The sequence below is a fragment of the Mandrillus leucophaeus genome, unplaced genomic scaffold (genome assembly GCF_000951045.1).
Source record: "Mandrillus leucophaeus isolate KB7577 unplaced genomic scaffold, Mleu.le_1.0 Scaffold241, whole genome shotgun sequence".
Lineage (NCBI taxonomy): Eukaryota > Metazoa > Chordata > Mammalia > Primates > Cercopithecidae > Mandrillus > Mandrillus leucophaeus.
In genome coordinates, this window is record NW_012102488.1 from 2,775,612 (window position 1) to 2,792,401 (window position 16,790).

Consider the following 16,790-nt stretch of genomic DNA (forward strand, 5'->3'; position numbering starts at 1 on the left):
GCGGTCGGTGGAGGGCGCCTCGCCCGCGGAGGAGGCATGTGGTGCGGACTGGGGCCTCTCGCCAGTCCCTGCCGAACCCATTGATTCCTCCATTCGCTCCACAAGTGTTTGGGTAGCCCCTGCAGTGCGCGCTGGAGTCCGGCGCCAGGGAGGCGCAGGGGCTGAACCCAGTTCACATAGGGGTGTGTTGGCGTTCCTGTGGGAGAGGCGGCATGGAAATCGGGAAACTGAGGCACGCACAAACAGTTGTGTACTTGCTGGCAACGACTGGCTCATGTTCTCTGTTGATGCATAAACCCTAGGGATGAGTGTCTTTAATCTGAGCTGGTACCTTGGACAAACGCCGTGCCTCTCTTGAGAATGACTAGCTGGATTTGTTCTGTGCACCTACTTCCTACCTGATAAAAGTGTCAGATAGTGAATAATTCCATTTTCTTTATTAAACAGGGACATGGACATGTGCAGCCTGACATTAGCTTGTACTCATATTCTGGGTTTTCGGTGACCGGTGACACACAGTTGATCATAAGACCAATCATAGACTGAAAATGCTCTGCATTTTAGAGACAGAAGTTAAAAGCTTTTCCATCCTGTTTACAGAAAGTTTGTTTTTTATCTCTAAAGAGGCTCATGACCCACCTGAATACGTGAATTGAAGGAATGAGGCGTTGCAAGGAAAGGCTGCTGGCCCTCCCATTCCTCTTTTCACTTCTTGCCATTTTCTTGTAAAACTTTGATTGTCCCGCATGGGTCTTGGGAGATGGGGCCGTTATAGTAGCTGATGGCAGTGTCACCTGGGCCACTTTTGAAGCCACACTGATCACCCATATAGCATTTAAGACCTTTGGAAACGACACTGGAATCAAAATACCTGTCTGCATTAGTTATTCCAAACTGGAGAAAGCTACTTCAGGACGGTTTGGCTGAACGGCAACAGTGATGGAATATTTATATTTAGCCACATGTGCTGAATGTGGCTGTCACAAGTTTAAAATGCTTTCGTGTAAGACCATTTGTCTGTTACTCACTTGCGTTCTTTCTCATCTATATTTAGATGGCTTACTGTAGCTTTTAAAGGCACTGGCGTTTTACATGGTGCTAGTGATTCATCCACCTGCTCCCTACATTCATTGTAGTCTGCTTCTGACAGTCTCCTTTAAGGAGAGCTTTTAGGCTTGTAATTTCATATTTCAGCAGGCTGGCTAAAGACGTGGGAAAGTCTTCTGACCCTGGTTTCAGGTCAAATCTCAGCACTCAGAAGAGTAAGTTCATGCCTCTGTGTATACAGTTAGAGCTGAATGTGCTTTTGTTGTTCTGAAGCTTTTATTTTTAAAACATTAGACTTGACCTGTACTACATATATGTAGGTTTCACCCTGTCAATACCTGTCTGGGCAGGTTGTTTGGTTTGTTTTAAACTAGTATTTATTTATAGCCAGGCACTGAGTTAGTGTCGCATAAATGAGGCCCTTGGCAGTGAGGTCAGGCAAGCCCATCTCAGCTTGGAGGGAGGGGTTCTGTGATGTGCCTGTTGCCAGGAATACTTTCCTTCCCCTACCTTCACGGAAGGGGATAAAACTCCTTAGTTCTCGCTAAAACATCTTCCAGGAGGCTGCCTCTGCCTCGTAGACTGAACCACAGGCCCAACATGCATCCTACTTTAATGGTGATTACTTGTTTGATTAACTGTATCCCTTTAAAGGTGATTTCTTGTTTGATAACTGTATTCTCTGCCATAATATAAGCAGGGCAGTGACTGTGCCCCCATGGCCACTTATGGGGTGAGTAGCTAGCTGTGCAGGGTAGGTGCTAAAATGTTTGTTAGCTGGCTGAGTAAATGCACTTTAAAAAATTGTATGTAGAAGAAGAGGGCTCTATAAAGGCACAAATTGGAAGGGAAATTGCAGTGAAGGAATATTGGGAGGAGAGTGGCAATTTAGATTGGAAATCAAAGAGGATGAGGAGACTGGGGACACAATTTATAGAAACTGCTGTAAAGTTCCCCAGAGAGAGCTCATTCGTTCATTTGTTCATTCATTCAACATATACCTCCTCTTCTGGTCCCCACTGTGTGCTGGGTGCACTGTGCAGGCCTTTTGTGAGTGTGTATGTGAGTCTGTGTGTAGTTCTTTTCCACTTTATCACAGGCAGAACATTTAAATTTTTTTTCCTCCTAAGTTTGTCACTGTATTATTAATGTCTCTTCAAAAATAGACTATGCCAGTTCTTTAGCCCTTGCTGGGACAACTGAGAAGGCCGTTGGGGTGTTGGTCTTTGTTTTTTGCCCTGTTGTCCCCTGTTGCTAAGCGTTGGGGCAGCTTGTGTTTGTCGGGCACTCTGTATGGAGTCTGTACTTATCTGCGGCTGGTTTTTTTCGCAAGATGCCTGGGTGGTAGGTAGTGGGTCACCAAGATAGTCCCTTTCAGGGGCAATGATGTGGGGTATATTCTTGGCTACTACCCTATTGAGATGGGTTTGATCTTTTGGTCAATTTCATTGTAACTTTTAGTTTGAATGATAGATTTTCAAGTTCAAAAATCAAAAGATAGCAAACTGTGCAGAAAATTTTAGAACACGGAGGAAAACCTACTAAGCACACATTATCCTCACCACTCCGTGCTTTTTTCCAGGCTTCCCCCAGGATGATCATACATGGCCATCCTGATACATAGACATTTTGTTTTCTTGTTTCCACTTAATACTTTATTATAAGTACTTTTCCCAAGTTGTTACATAGTCTTCAAAGCCATTTTCCCCTCAGCTGTATAGTAATCCTGTTAAGGTTCTGTGACAAATGATCATGGCCTGAAAGGCAAGCTGGTCATAGCACTTGTCTCCCACTGGGAGAAGGGGGTCCAGGCTGGGAACTGAATTAGACTTTGGAGTCCTGGGACCCTAGAGGATGGACTCCCTACTGGTAGTTGGAACCCCCATCCCATGTGAGGTCTGGCCTCTGAATGAATGTCCCAAGCAACTGGGTACTCCTTTTCCATTCTTAGATAATTCTAGTAAGTATAAATGTCATGTGAGTATCCAGGGTATTTGTTGAGTGTTTCCAGTGGACATTCCCATGAAGCTTATTTACCTAGTCCTGACCTGCAGATAGATGCAGAAACTCTCTGGGGGCAGCCTGGCCTAGATGCTTTCTGATCTGTACCAGGCACCCAATCCTTACACTGTATCTCAGGTTTTCTGCTGAGGAAAGGGGTAGTAGTGAATGGTACTTACTTCTTCGCAGAAATGGTATGAGAATCGACATATCAAAAGATCTAGCTGACTTACATATGATGCTGACATCTTTTTAATACTTTTCTAAATTGTACAGTTTTTTAGCTATTATTTATTAGCTATTATTATTATTAGTTACTGATTAGATTTCAATCAGGGATTTGTAGAACAAGGGAATTAATGCCTCAAATTCCCTTGTTCTGTCTCTCAAATTCCTTATTTCATGGCACTTTTTTTCCCTGAATATTTTGTGAAGCCAGCTGCATTATAGGATCTGTATATCTATATATCCATATATGTCTCTCTGACTAAACTGTAGCCTCTGGAGGGCCAAGACCCTACCTCATTTATTTATGTCTGAGTTCCCAGAATCGAACCATTCATCTAACAGGTATTTACCAAATGCCTTCTACATGCCAGGCATGGTTCCAGGCTCAGTTAGACAGCAGTGGACAAAACCCCCCATCTTCACGGAGCTTATGTTGCAGTGAGGACTACATAAGCTAAGCAATACATGATACAGCTTGTTGGAAGGTGGTTAATGCTATGGAGAAATATGCAGCAGGGGTGGGGGGTGGGAGGGTCTGAGGTGGGTTTGCAGTGTTAAAGCTGGATCACCAGGAGGCATCCCTGAGAAGGTGGTCTGTGAGCTAAGGCTGGAAAGAGGTGAGTGGGGAGGCCACACCAGGCTGAGGTGCCTCTGAGGCTCAGGCTGCAGAATTGAGGAACAGCAGGGAGCCTGGTGAAGCTGGCGCAGAATTGAGGTGGGGACGCACAGGAGGAGAAGAAAGTAGAGGTGCCAGGTTGAGCTTATAGATGAAAGTTAGGACTGGCTTTTACTCCCAGTGACATGGGCTGCCTTGTAGAGGTTTGAGCAGAGGATTGACCCAATTAGTGGGCTCGAATGGAGAACACACTGAAAGCTGGGGCAAGAAGGGAACATGGAAGACCAGGGAGGAGGCCACTTCAGTCCAGGCCTGAGATGGTGCTTTCTGCCAGAGTGGATGTGGTGTGGTGAGAAGGAACAGATTTTGCATGTTTTAGCATTCTGATTTTATTTTTTAAATTTCCATATACCTGCAGAAAACATGAGTGGTACAATGAACACCTATGTATTCTTCACCTAGCTTTACCAGTTGTAAATAAATTGTCACATTTGTTTTATCTATTATTATTATTATTTTTACTGTTGGCTAAAGGTTTTGGGAGGAAGCTACCTGTAGCGTAACTTTTCAGCCCTAAGTGCTGCATGTTTCTCTTAGGCACAAGGACATCCTTGTACATAACCATAGTGCAGTTATCAAATTCAAGAAGTTTAACATTGAGAACAAAAATTCACATTTCTCCCATTGTTCCAATAATGTCCTTTGTAGCCATTTTTTTTTTTTCCCCCCAGTGCAGGATCTGATCCAGGATCACACATTGTATTCGGTTTTTCCTATCTTTTAATTTTAGAGTATCTCTCAATTTGGCTTTTCTGATTCTTTCATACAATTGGGTTCCAGTGGTAACTCTTTGGCAGGAATGCTACACATGGGATATTGTGTGTGTCTCAGGGTACTGGAGATGCAAATGTGAAGGTAGCGTCAGTGGGATTTGTTGACAGGTGAGATTGGCATTGCCAATAACTGTGATATGGGAAAGACTATGGGCAGGATGGGGCTTTTGGGGGAGGATCAGGAGTATAGGTTTGTATACAATGTCTGGCACGTGGTTAGGTACTCACAGATGCCTGTAGTTGAATTTCATGCTAGTAAACTAATGAAATGATTCCCATGAGGAGGTGAGCCAGTGGTAGTGCCCAGAGTCCTAGCTTTATCTGGTTAGAGATTCAGCCCTGGCACTATCTCATGGTATCCTAGCTGGACTTGACTTCTTGTCTGGTGCAGCCAGATTAGGGAGAAACTTTCCTTCTCTACTGCCTTCTCTTCCTTATTCTTGTCATGTCCCTTTCACCAGTCGCTTAATATGTTTGCCCTGTGTTTCCCACTTTACCAAAGGAGTAAGTAGACAGGCAAGTCAGGTTCCAGGTAGAGGATGTATAGACTGGCTAGTTCAAGGGTTTGGGGGCAGAATACCTCTATTACGTTGTATGTTTATATGGCGGGCTTGCTTAATAAAACAACTGAAACCTCTCTCTTTTTAAAAATCTCTCTCTCTCTCTCTCTTTCTTTTAAAGTTTAAACTCATATCCCAGGCATATGAAGTGCTTTCAGATCCAAAGAAAAGGGATATTTATGACCAAGGCGGAGAGCAGGCAATTAAAGAAGGAGGCTCAGGCAGCCCCAGCTTCTCTTCACCCATGGACATCTTTGACATGTTCTTTGGTGGTGGTGGACGGATGGCTAGAGAGAGAAGAGGTAAATGCTTTTAAAGAAACATAAATAAGTTGTATGGTTTCCACAATTGTACGTATTTTGGAATCAGGATAGATCATGCTTTAAAAGGATATGATTGGACCAGGTGTAGTGGTTCATGTCTGTAATGTCAGCACTTTGGGAGGCCAAGGTGGGAGGATCGTTTTAGGCCAGGATTTCAAGACCAACTGGGGCAACATAGTGAGACCCCCCCATCTCAAAAAAAGAAAAATAAAAAAATTAGCCAGGCCTGGTGACTCATGCCTGTAGTCTCAGCTACTTCTTGAGAGGCTGAGGCAGGAGGATGACTTGAGCCCAGGAAGTCAAGGCTGCAGTGAGCAATCCAGCCTGCATGACAGAGTGGGGCCCTGTCTTAAACAAACAAACAAACAAACAAAAAAACAAGGTACCGTTGCCATGTTTTGGGATCATTAACTTTAAAGAGTTTATCACTTGTCTAGTGCTCAGGCTACCTGGAAACTCCTGGTAAATTTAGTAATTATCTGACATCCTCCAATACTATATGAAGGAGCAAATGGACTGGTGGATAGAAAAGAAGAAGGTCAAGTTCATCGTGCCTTCTTTTCCTCTGTTGTTGGGATCAGGCACCAGAGTGTGTTGAGGGATGTAAATGACGCCTCCTGTGGTTGTCAGGGATCCTTTACGGAGTGTGTTCCTCTCCTCTCATGCCCACCCTCCCTTTGTGGCCTTCCATTTTCCCTGACCTGGGCCTGGGCTGCAGGCTCTCTCATTCTAGGTGGGTACCCTTGCCATGTTCAGTATGGCCTCATTTCCCAGCCTGCTCAGGGGATTTTCTAGGTAACAAATTTTACCTCTTTATGTTTGAAATCTTTGTAAATGACCTGTCTTTCTTTTCAGAATGCATTATGAGTAGTAGCAACTTCATCCCCAGGTGAATGAGGAACTTAGCCCTTAGCTCAGTGGCCCCAGGCCACTGTTTTGACTTTCGAGGTTTGCTCTTCCTAATTTTTCTGCATCTCATCTTCTGCCAGACTACAGGCTGTTACCTCTGTTGTTGGTAGTTGCTAATGTTAGTAGTTGCCAATAGACTAGTTCCCATTCCCCCTGTTTAGTTTACTGTTGTCAGGCTGCTTTGAATCTTGAAACCAGAAAGATAAGCAGGCTTATTATAATTCTGGATAAAGTCAGAAAAAATGAGCTCTGCCTTGGGATTTAAGAAGTGTGGTTTTTGAGAGACCCCTAGATAAATGAAGCAGCACCTGTTATCACATTGTAATTGACTTTGAGCTTTAAAAAGCTTGGGTGTCAATTCTGTGAACACAGAGTGCTGAAAATCACAGAGTGTTTATTAGGGAAAAATCCTTCCCCTGTCCTTTGAGCATATTGCCTGCTCATATAATTGATGGTGTGCACGTAATTAAAACTTCGGGTATTCTCTTGTCCAGCTCCCTCACTGTCTTGAGATGAAAAACTTCATGCCCTTAATTAAGTCATCTCTCAAAGTTGGCAGCCAGTAAACCAGGACAGCTCGTCTCAGTGACTGCAGGAGCTCCACGGGCAGCAGGGAGGGTCTTGATGCTGTCAGTCTTGACAGGCTGGCAGGCGCTGGAGCACACGCCCACCCTCAGGACCAAACACCCACTGTCCTGAGTGCAGAAGCAAGATTTTGGCAGAGGAAAGAATTCCCATTTGGCCACCAGTTACAGAAGGGCTCAGAAAGTAAAGTGCTTTATGCCCAAGGAAGAGTTTGAAAAGATCCAGAGACTTTGGCTGTCACAGATTTATGTATAGAAAGAACTCCTTTCATGGGGAAACTTAACCAACTTCGTGGGTTCATACTGCTTTTGGTTTCTCAATTAGTACTCTCCCTGTCCTCAGATTTGTTCTCCAAAAATAAAGGTGGAAAGTCTTTTTGTTGGCCTCTATAAATGATTAATTAGCTCATAGCTAGAGAAGGTATTAGCTCTTGTTATTGGCTGAGGGCTAGAAGGATGGGCTGGGGTAATAGAAGCATTGCTTCCTGCAGGGAAGGGAGCGCATGACCCATCCACAGTCTTGAATCTCTGGAGACTTCATACAACTAAGGGTCATATGGGTGGTATTTAATACAGTGGTATATTTCATTCAACGCCACTAATTTTTTTTCTCCCTTGCTAAGGCAAGAATGTTGTACACCAGTTATCTGTAACTCTTGAAGATTTATATAATGGAGTCACGAAGAAATTGGCCCTCCAGAAAAATGTAATTTGCGAGAAATGTGAAGGTAAAAATTAATTTTTGACTGAACCTCACAGTTCTGATCCCTTAGATTCAGAAACAATGCTTGTTTTAGTTCAGGGAGAATAAGTTATCTTATTTCAAATGCAAGGGTCAAGCAGAGATTACAGACAGGTGGCCTGAGGACCACATCTCTTTGCCTGAATGAATGTTTTCTTTGGGCTGCACCTCTGTTTGACATGTTGACGACTATTTTTAAAAATTAAGAATCAGACACTTGACCTCATCTAGGGGTTGGCTGGCAGACTTTTTCTGTAAAGAGCCAGAGTTTAGGCTTTCCGGGCCATGGAGTCTTTTGTAACTAGTTCACTCTGCCATCATGTTACATAAATGAATGGACATGCCTGTGTTCCAGTAAAACTTTATTTACAAACCCAAGCAGTCCGGCCATGGTTTCTTGACCCCTAACTTAAATGTACATATAATTATTGTAATTTTTTAAAAATCTGAGTTTTCCAGAAAAGCCATGTCTGGTGACCCCAGCCTCACATTGTCCCACAGAGAGAATTGGCTGAGCTGGGTAGCTGCTGCTATTGACAGAGCTTTTGTTCTCTAGATCTCCATAGCCCCAGCCTCCTCATTCATCTGTGGGCCTATGCAGGTTCCACCTGGGGTGGAAGAAAACACATTTGATGAAGCTAAAGTAATAAATTTGGATTGATGCAACCAAAATCACAAACATTTGAGGTCAGATGTTAACATCTGGATGTTATCTGCTTGGCTGGACTCCTCCAGGCTCTTCTGCATTGTTTTTTGATTGTAAATAGAATTCTAAGCCCAATGTCTGATGTGAGGGTTCCCTACCCTTCTGCTGTGGTGCCCAGCAGGGACACTGGTAAGGGAAGAGCATGGCCCTCACTCCTGCCTCCCCCGACCCTGCAGGTGTTGGCGGGAAGAAGGGATCGGTGGAGAAGTGCCCGCTGTGCAAGGGGCGGGGGATGCAGATCCACATCCAGCAGATCGGGCCGGGCATGGTGCAGCAGATCCAGACCGTGTGCGTTGAGTGCAAGGGCCAGGGCGAGCGCATCAACCCCAAGGACCGCTGCGAGAGCTGCAGCGGTGCCAAGGTGATCCGTGAGAAGAAGATTATCGAGGTACATGTTGAAAAAGGTGAGGCTGCGCAGAGCTGGTGCTCCACACTGGCTGGAAATGCTGTCTGGGTGCTAATCGTGGGATACACAGGCTAGATGTCAGGGAAGTGAGCTGTATCACAACATGTATTGGGTGTGCCATGAATTCCTCTTGTGTCCCGATCATCTTCTCTCCACCCTTCCTGGCCTTATTTCCATTCCATGTCACCTGCCAAAGTGTTCTTGCCGAGGTTTACTTCCTTGAGATCACAGACAGCCTCTCTATGAGATTTTCTGATGCTCTGAAAGTCTTACTTGGCCTTGGTTTTGGTTAGTTGCCATCTCCTGATATTCTCAAGCCATTCCTCTAGAATCTTTAGGATTGTCTTCCTGGTCGCTTCCAATGCTCATTGGCCGTAAGGGCTTGTTTAAGTGTTTGTGGCTGCATATTCCCTTTCTCTCCACATTTCCCCATCTGGTGCATCAGATTTCCCCAAATACAGCACCTTCTTCTGCTATTCATTTTGCCTGATGCCATCATTTTAAGGCCTTTTTCCATTTTAGCTGTCCTCCAAGTATTCCCTGATGATTCTGTGGCTTTCCAATCCAGTGAATATATCCTAGATCAGATACGAGACCAAAAGTAAAAGAATTAACACCCAAACCGACACAGGTGTTATGAAAGGACTTACTGTTTAAACGTGCCTGAACCCTGTGCCTTGAGTGTGCATAATGACTTATTAGAAAAGGACAGGGCTGGCTGACCCCCATCAGTCCTTAGTCATGCACCCTGTGCCCCGGGAAGTGGGTAGTGACCCCATGCTGGCAGTGTGGCATCACAGGCCCGGGGAAGGGAGTGCTGTGGAAACCTGGGATGTAGAGCCGCATTCCCCCTCTCCCTGTGCATGCTGGGCTTGGCCCCACATTATGCCAAGGGAAGCGGGACCTCTTTTCTCATTGGCCATCCTAGCCACCCCTCCCTGCCTTGTGCCTGCATGAGATTGGGAGGCTTGATGAATAAAGAACCCCTGAAGGACTCTGTTCCTTCTTCAAAAGCTTTAAGGAAGCATGGTTTGTATGAGAAATGGCTAATCAGAAAGGGATGATGTTTCATAGGTATGAAAGATGGGCAAAAGATACTATTTCATGGAGAAGGAGATCAGGAGCCTGAGCTGGAGCCTGGTGATGTCATAATTGTGCTTGATCAGAAGGATCATAGTGTCTTTCAGAGACGAGGCCATGACTTGATCATGAAAATGAAAATTCAGCTTTCTGAAGCTCTTTGTGGCTTCAAGAAGACGATAAAAACATTGGACAATCGAATTCTTCTTATTACATCCAAATCAGGTAACGTTTCAAATGTGTGTTTCCATTGACGTTCTGTATGTTTGGCATAATTCTAGCAAGTTAGCCTGATTTTTTTATTGCTACATAATATTTTACATATTGATGGGGTGCATGTAATACTTTGTCCCATGCATAAAATGGGTAATGATCAAGCCAGGTGTTTAGGGCATCTGTCGCCTTGAGTATTTCTTATTTGTGTTGGGAATAGTTCACCTGATTTCACATTTAAAGTCAAATTCTGTTACACAAATTAGTATGACGTGATTTTCTCTAAATTTAAAGTTATCCCTAATGACTCTAGATAATTTATAAAGTCCTTTATATTCTCCTAGAAAAAATATTTGGTTGGGGGGAAAGGTCTCAAATAAGAATCTTGGGGCTCTGAAATTTTAGATGAAGTCTGCCAATTAAACTTAAATTTTTAAAAATTTATTTTTGTATAAGAAAACAGCTTAATAGGTGGTGTTTTTCTATCAAGTGGTGATTTGTGCTGATTGATCCACATGTTCCTGTAGCCTCTGTTGTTCATTACTTGAGTTACATTTTAAAGTAGAATTTTCCTGTAAGAAAGACTTTGCCTATCAGCTTATCCTTGGAGGTTTCCACAGGAATTGCTGGTCTGCCCACACCCATGGGAGCCAGAGGGAGATGCCTCTGGGCTGAAAGGGTTCCTGAGGGCCTGAGCTCAGCCCCCAACCCCCTTGTAGACACTAGGGGACTCATCTCCCAGGAGGGTTTCTGTGTTCACTGCAGTGAGGGTCTGTGTGGGCACCAGAGCACCTGCCTAGAAGGGGCTGAGAAAGGAGAGAGGCCAGGCCAGAGACCTTGACTTGAAGCTGCTTCTGAATAGCACTAAGGTCAGCTGTGCATAGCAAAGAATGTCTGGATGGGTGTGGTGGTGGCTACACCACCGAAGCAGCCTGGGCCCCAGCACCAGCCATTTGCAGTGTTGCTGTAGTCCCCTCACTGGCCGTGGGGCTGGGATTACCTTTTCCTATGGCCATTTGAGGTTTGGGGCAAAAGAGGTAGGTTCAGGGCAGGCACGGAGGTAACCAGCCAATAAGCCTGCCCCCAGGGCAGTGGCAGCTGGAGATAAGACTCAAGTCCAATGGGGTGACTGAGGCCTGGGCGTCTGTTCCCTCCCTGTCCCTCTCCCCCTTCCCCTCCTTGCCTGCTTTCCTCTTCCCGTGCTCTTTTTCTCTTTCCTCTCTTGGATTCTTTCAGGTTCCTCCTTTCCTGGGGATAATAGGAAGCAGAATTATATATCCAAGGCTTGATCAGTTTTTGGGATTTTAAAATAAACTTATTTGGAAACAATTTCAAGCTTACAAAAAGTTGTAAATACAAAAATAGTCCGAGGTCCACCCATATGTGATTTGTCTGATGTTAACATTTTACCCCATTTGGTTTGTCATTTGCTCTGTGTCTGTTTTTATTTATTTTTAAAATTTTTTGAGACAGGGCTCTCGCTCTGTCACACAGGCTGAAGTGTAGTGGCATGATCTCAGCTCACTGTAACCTCCACCTCAGCCTCCCGAGTAGCTAGTGCTACAGCCACATGCCACCACGCCCATCTAATTTTTATATTTTTTGTAGAGATGGGGTTTTGCCATGTTGCCCAGACTTGTGTGTGTTTTTATACATAATCAAGGATTGGGGGAAGCACTGCAGTATAATGCAAAATTTGCATGAACATTTAAAATAAAACACCTACCCTTAGGCTTTCATAGACCTCCCAAGGCACCCATTTCTTCCCTTGAGAAGGAGTTTGAAGATCACAGTTTACATGAAGCCCCAGACCACTGGTTGTGAGCTCAACCCCTGGCACTGTGTCCAAGACGCCCTTACATGGTCACAGCCCAGATCCTAGCCCTCCTGAGCCGGGGCTGGGCGGCATCTGTATGTAACTTCTTTGTGAAAGACCATCCTGTCCAGGGGTGGACTGTTTGAGGCTTGGGCCCTGCCAAGGGTCAGAGCCCAGTGTTCCTTGCTGCCTTAGCTGACCCCAGCCTAGGGAACCGGGAGCCAAATGGAGTGAGGGTGGCGGAGAAAAAGCCCCAGAGGGAAGGAAGTGGCAAATCCTAAGAAACCTCTTTCCTTCTTTATTATAAGGAAGGGTGGAGCATCCAGGAAACCTGCCGTTGGAGAGTTCTTTGGGGATTTGTTTTCCTTTTTGTTTTGTTTTTGCTTTTACTTTGTTCTCGTTTGCACCCTCTCCTTTTTTCTTCACCCCTCTTTTGTGTTGGTTTATTTCTTGTTTCTCCATCTTCTCTCCTCCCTCTTCCTCCTCTCTTCTGCTGTTGAAATGCCTTCTTCCCTAGAGCCCTTTAGCCTGTTATGAGCATTGCTGAGGATTGGATTAATTAAAAAAGTGATTTTTGGAGCCACACAAGGGTGTGATGGCCCTGCCTGCAGGCAGGTATTTACCTGCCGGGAGAGCCAAAATTGTGGTGTTCTTCTACCTGTAGTTTTCCATGCTTGGTCAGTTTCCCACCTCCTGGTAAGCTAGAAGCAGAAGCATGGGGAGTAGAGCTTGAGAGCAGCAAGAAGTGACACCTGATAGGAATGGGAAGACAGAAAAACCAGTCATGTGTCACTTAATGATGGGGCTACGTTCTGAGAAATGCATTGTTTGGCGATGTTGTCGTGATGTGAACATCATAGAATATACTTGCACAGACCTAGATGGCGTAGGCTGCTACACCCTAGGCTGTGTGGCATAGCCTGTTGCTCCTGGGCCGAAACCTGCATAGCAGGTTGCTGTACTGAATACTGTTGGCAGTTGTAATATGATGCTGAGTATGTGGGTATCTGAACGTAGGAAAGGTGCAGTAAAAGTTTGGTGTAATCTTTGCAACCATCTTCATAAATGTTGACTGAAAGGTCACTATGCTGTGCATGACTGTATTTCTTTTTTCTTTTTTCTTTTTCTTTTTTGAGACGGAGTCTTGTTCTGTTGTCCAGGCTGGAGTGCAGTGGCGCAATCTTGGCTCACTGTAAGCTCCGCCTCCCGGGTTCACGCCATTCTCCTGCCTCAGCCTCCCGAGTAGCTGGGATTATAGGCACACCCCATCATGCCCAGCTAATTTTTCTATTTTTTTTTTAGTAGAGATGGGGGTTTCACTATGTTGGTCAGGCTGGTCTCGAACTCCTGACCTCGTGATTTGCCCGCCTCGGCCTCCCAAAGTGCTGGAATTACAGGCGTGAGCCACCGCGCCTGGCCATGACTGTATTTCAGAAAAAGAATAAACAGGAACACAAAAAGCCAGCAGTCCGGAGCAGTTTAGCTAAGGGGTTGTTGTCCTGCACAGTCAGTAGGCTCTGAAGGCCATGTCTGAGCCACAGCCCTGCCCGTGAATGAACCTCAAGGATAGTCATTGGCTTACTTTATTTTTAAAACCTCCCCTTTAAAGATTTCCTCTTGAAGAGAGAGCTCACTTTCTAGATAGTTCCATATGGAAGTGGACTGCTGAATAAATTAGTGTTTCGATTCCCCTCCACCGTCTCCCCCATTTTTTCCAAACATTTCTTTCTGTCTTTGTCCATATTCATCGCTGAGCTGAAGAGTATACTTTATCAGAAACCCTTTTGTCTCTTTCCTTTTCCATGCTTAGAGGGAAGTTTCTGACTTGGGAGAATGCCTCAGAGTTCTTGGGGTCTGAACTCCCCTGATGCCTTGCAAAGTCACGTAGCTGTAAGACCCAGCGGGTGCCAGCCGGGAGGGTGACTCCAGCTCAGCAGCGTGTATGGAAGTGCATTGTGACCATGAAGGAGATTGCCTGTGGCCAAGCCACCTAGTGAGCTCCCTACCAGGGAACCTGGGTGTCACCTACAGGTGGCTGGGAGCCAGTTTTTATGCCAGGCAGGGGACTGGTTGGACTCTTGAGGCTTCTTCCTATCTGTGAGGAGCATTCCTGTTCCCCTTGTGGTAGGAATACCTGTCACCCCACGAAGGGGCAGAGTGATGGTTGTTGGCCCCATTTTATGCAGACTTGGGTGTCATGACTTCTGGTTCACTTGTTTCAAGCCTACCTGTGATGGTGGCTGCAGCATGCTGCCCCCTTGACACACTGCTGGAGCTCAGAGCACGGGCCGGGGGAGCACGGGCCGGGGGAGCACGGGCCAGAGTCCCAGCCCGAGCCCCACCCCCAGGCAGTACCTGACAAGGATACCTGGGATTGGGACCAGCTTTCCAGTCAGATGCCACGCTGCTTTTGCCCAGTGCCACGGGGTGCTAGGACCTGCCTCAGGCTCTCCCGTGAGGGAGAACGACCTCTGCAGGCCCCTCTGCCTTTCTTCTTCATAACTGACCCTTTCTCTGGCAGGTGAGGTGATAAAGCACGGGGACCTGAAATGTGTGCGTGATGAAGGAATGCCCATCTACAAAGCACCCCTGGAAAAAGGGATTCTAATCATACAATTTTTAGTAAGTTCACTGTGTTTCATTGTCGTGGACATATTATTAAATGCCTTAATTGGAAGGGGAAAAAACAGCCACCTTTCTTTCCCACCTCACCCTTTACAGGTAATCTTCCCTGAAAAACACTGGCTTTCTCTGGAAAAGCTTCCTCAGCTGGAAGCTTTACTGCCTCCTCGACAGAAAGTGAGGATTACAGATGACATGGATCAGGTGGAGCTGAAGGAGTTTTCTCCCAATGAGCAGAACTGGCGTCAGCACAGGGAGGCCTACGAGGAGGACGAAGACGGGCCCCGGGCTGGAGTGCAGTGCCAGACAGCGTGACATGGTGCGGGGCAGCGTGGCCCCGCCGGACTAGCACATGATGAATGTAAAGTTGGCACAATGAAAATGATCGCTTTAATGGCCTCATGTTTGGGATGTCCTGTGTACGTGTTCAGCATTCTTAATTGCTGAGTGTCTTTTTGGTTTTTATTTTGGTTGTAACTTAAGTTATAGCTTAATTTATTTAAATGTTTTAAGTGTAAATCACCTCTAGTCTGTATATGGAATCTGTTCATTTCTATTTTCAGGATATACTTTTTGAGATGTCAGTGATTGCACCAACACTTTGTGCTTCTAGTGGCTTTGCCATAATTCAGTGTCACCAATAAAGCACAGCCCAGTTAGCAGCTCAGCCCCCTAGCAAACCCCAAGGCACAAAGTGGGCATCCTGGCCCATCTCTAGGTCTGTGGTTTCTCCCCCTCCCTTGGCAGAGTTATTGAGGGCATGATCTCAGGGCTGCTAAGATAACATTTCTGAGGATTCTAGATGATCCTCTTAAAGAACAAAAGCACATCCATGGATCGGACATGGCTGCCTGTGCCTGCTTAACAGGGCCAACTTAGTTCCTACTGTTCTGTGCCCTTCAGTGGATGGAGTGTGAGTGTGTCTGATCATCTCTCTTGGAAGTTTTCTGAACCTTCCAAGCTCTGTGGTGAGGACAAACCAGTGTTTTGAATCGTATGCTGATAACTGTTTGCCTGTGACCCTCACACCTTGTTCTTCATGGTTTTAATGATTTTCTGTTGACAACTTTTGCAATGCTTTCCCACCAAAGTGCTTACCTGTAAAGAAAACTAAATCGTTCTGTGTCCCCGGCAGCCTCAGTGCAGCAACGGAAGCCGAGGGAGAATGCTGCTGGTTTGGCCCATGACACAGCCAGCTTCTCTGACCAGTAATCTGGGGTGACTTGAGGGTCTGCAAAGGCATAGAACTCCCCCAGTGTTTTCCACCTCATTCTCCCAGATTCAGCTCCCTTCCAAAGGATTGTTCCTCTTATTGCACAGCCATATTACAAAGGGCTTCCTGCTCAAGTGATGTTTTGGTAAGAACTGCTCTGAGTTCCACTGTGGATTACAGTTTGTATGGACTACTACTGTAAATTGTAGCTTGTTTGGAGGGATATCAGTCATTATTTTATTCCTGACAGGTAGACTACAATTCGAACTTAGGGTTACCTCAGTCTTTAGCCATTACTGCTTATTTCTTGCCCCCAAGTCACAAAAAACTTGTAAGCTGTTGGGTTAAAGCAGAGGCTGCCTGTCAGATCTACCCTACCCTTATTTGGTTACATGGCACCTGAGAGTTTCACTCAGACCAGGGATCTTCCTTAGGAGGGTCAAAAAGCAGATCAGACCATGCAGAAGTAGGGTGAACCAGCTGCACGGACCAGGTTCCCACAGAACATTGCTAGCTAGTGAGGCATAATTTGCTCAAAGTATAGAAGCAGCCCACGTACGCCCACTTTGACCATGGGTCAGGATAGATATAAAATCACTTCTTCCAACGAAGCCTAAGTGAAAAATCTATTTGTAAATGGACCACAACTCCGGGGTGTTGTTTCTGTGCTGTGACTTCCGAATTATTGCTAAAGAACTACTGTTTCGTTGGTGATGGAGTAAAATTACATTCAGCTCCTTCTTGTCATATAAGAGGAATTTGGAGGGTGTTGCTTAAAATTTTATTCCACCTGTACATTTGTCACTTTAAATTAAAATTGAGCTGGTATGAGAGAAGTGGCTTTGCTTTTTCATTTTTTCGAGAGCTCAAACAGTGTTAAGTGCCAGCTTG

The 16,790-nt window shown here is 45.4% G+C and overlaps 1 protein-coding gene across 2 annotated transcripts; it reads left to right on the top strand.

The window, feature by feature from the left end:
• Window positions 1-1,148: 1,148 nt before the first annotated feature.
• DNAJA4 (DnaJ (Hsp40) homolog, subfamily A, member 4) lies at window positions 1,149-16,734 on the top strand. 2 transcript variants are annotated; one of them, XM_011982703.1, is made up of 7 exons: window positions 1,149-1,262; window positions 5,407-5,587; window positions 7,725-7,829; window positions 8,726-8,953; window positions 10,030-10,260; window positions 14,586-14,686; window positions 14,786-16,734. In XM_011982703.1, the coding sequence occupies exons 2-7, from the start codon at window positions 5,530-5,532 to the stop codon at window positions 14,999-15,001; spliced, it is 939 nt and encodes a 312-aa protein (XP_011838093.1). In that variant the 5' UTR covers window positions 1,149-1,262; window positions 5,407-5,529; the 3' UTR covers window positions 15,002-16,734. The 2 variants fall into 2 exon arrangements, with proteins under 2 accessions (XP_011838093.1, XP_011838094.1); XM_011982704.1 differs by lacking the exons at window positions 1,149-1,262; window positions 5,407-5,587; window positions 7,725-7,829 and adding an exon at window positions 4,804-4,807.
• Window positions 16,735-16,790: the final 56 nt, after the last annotated feature.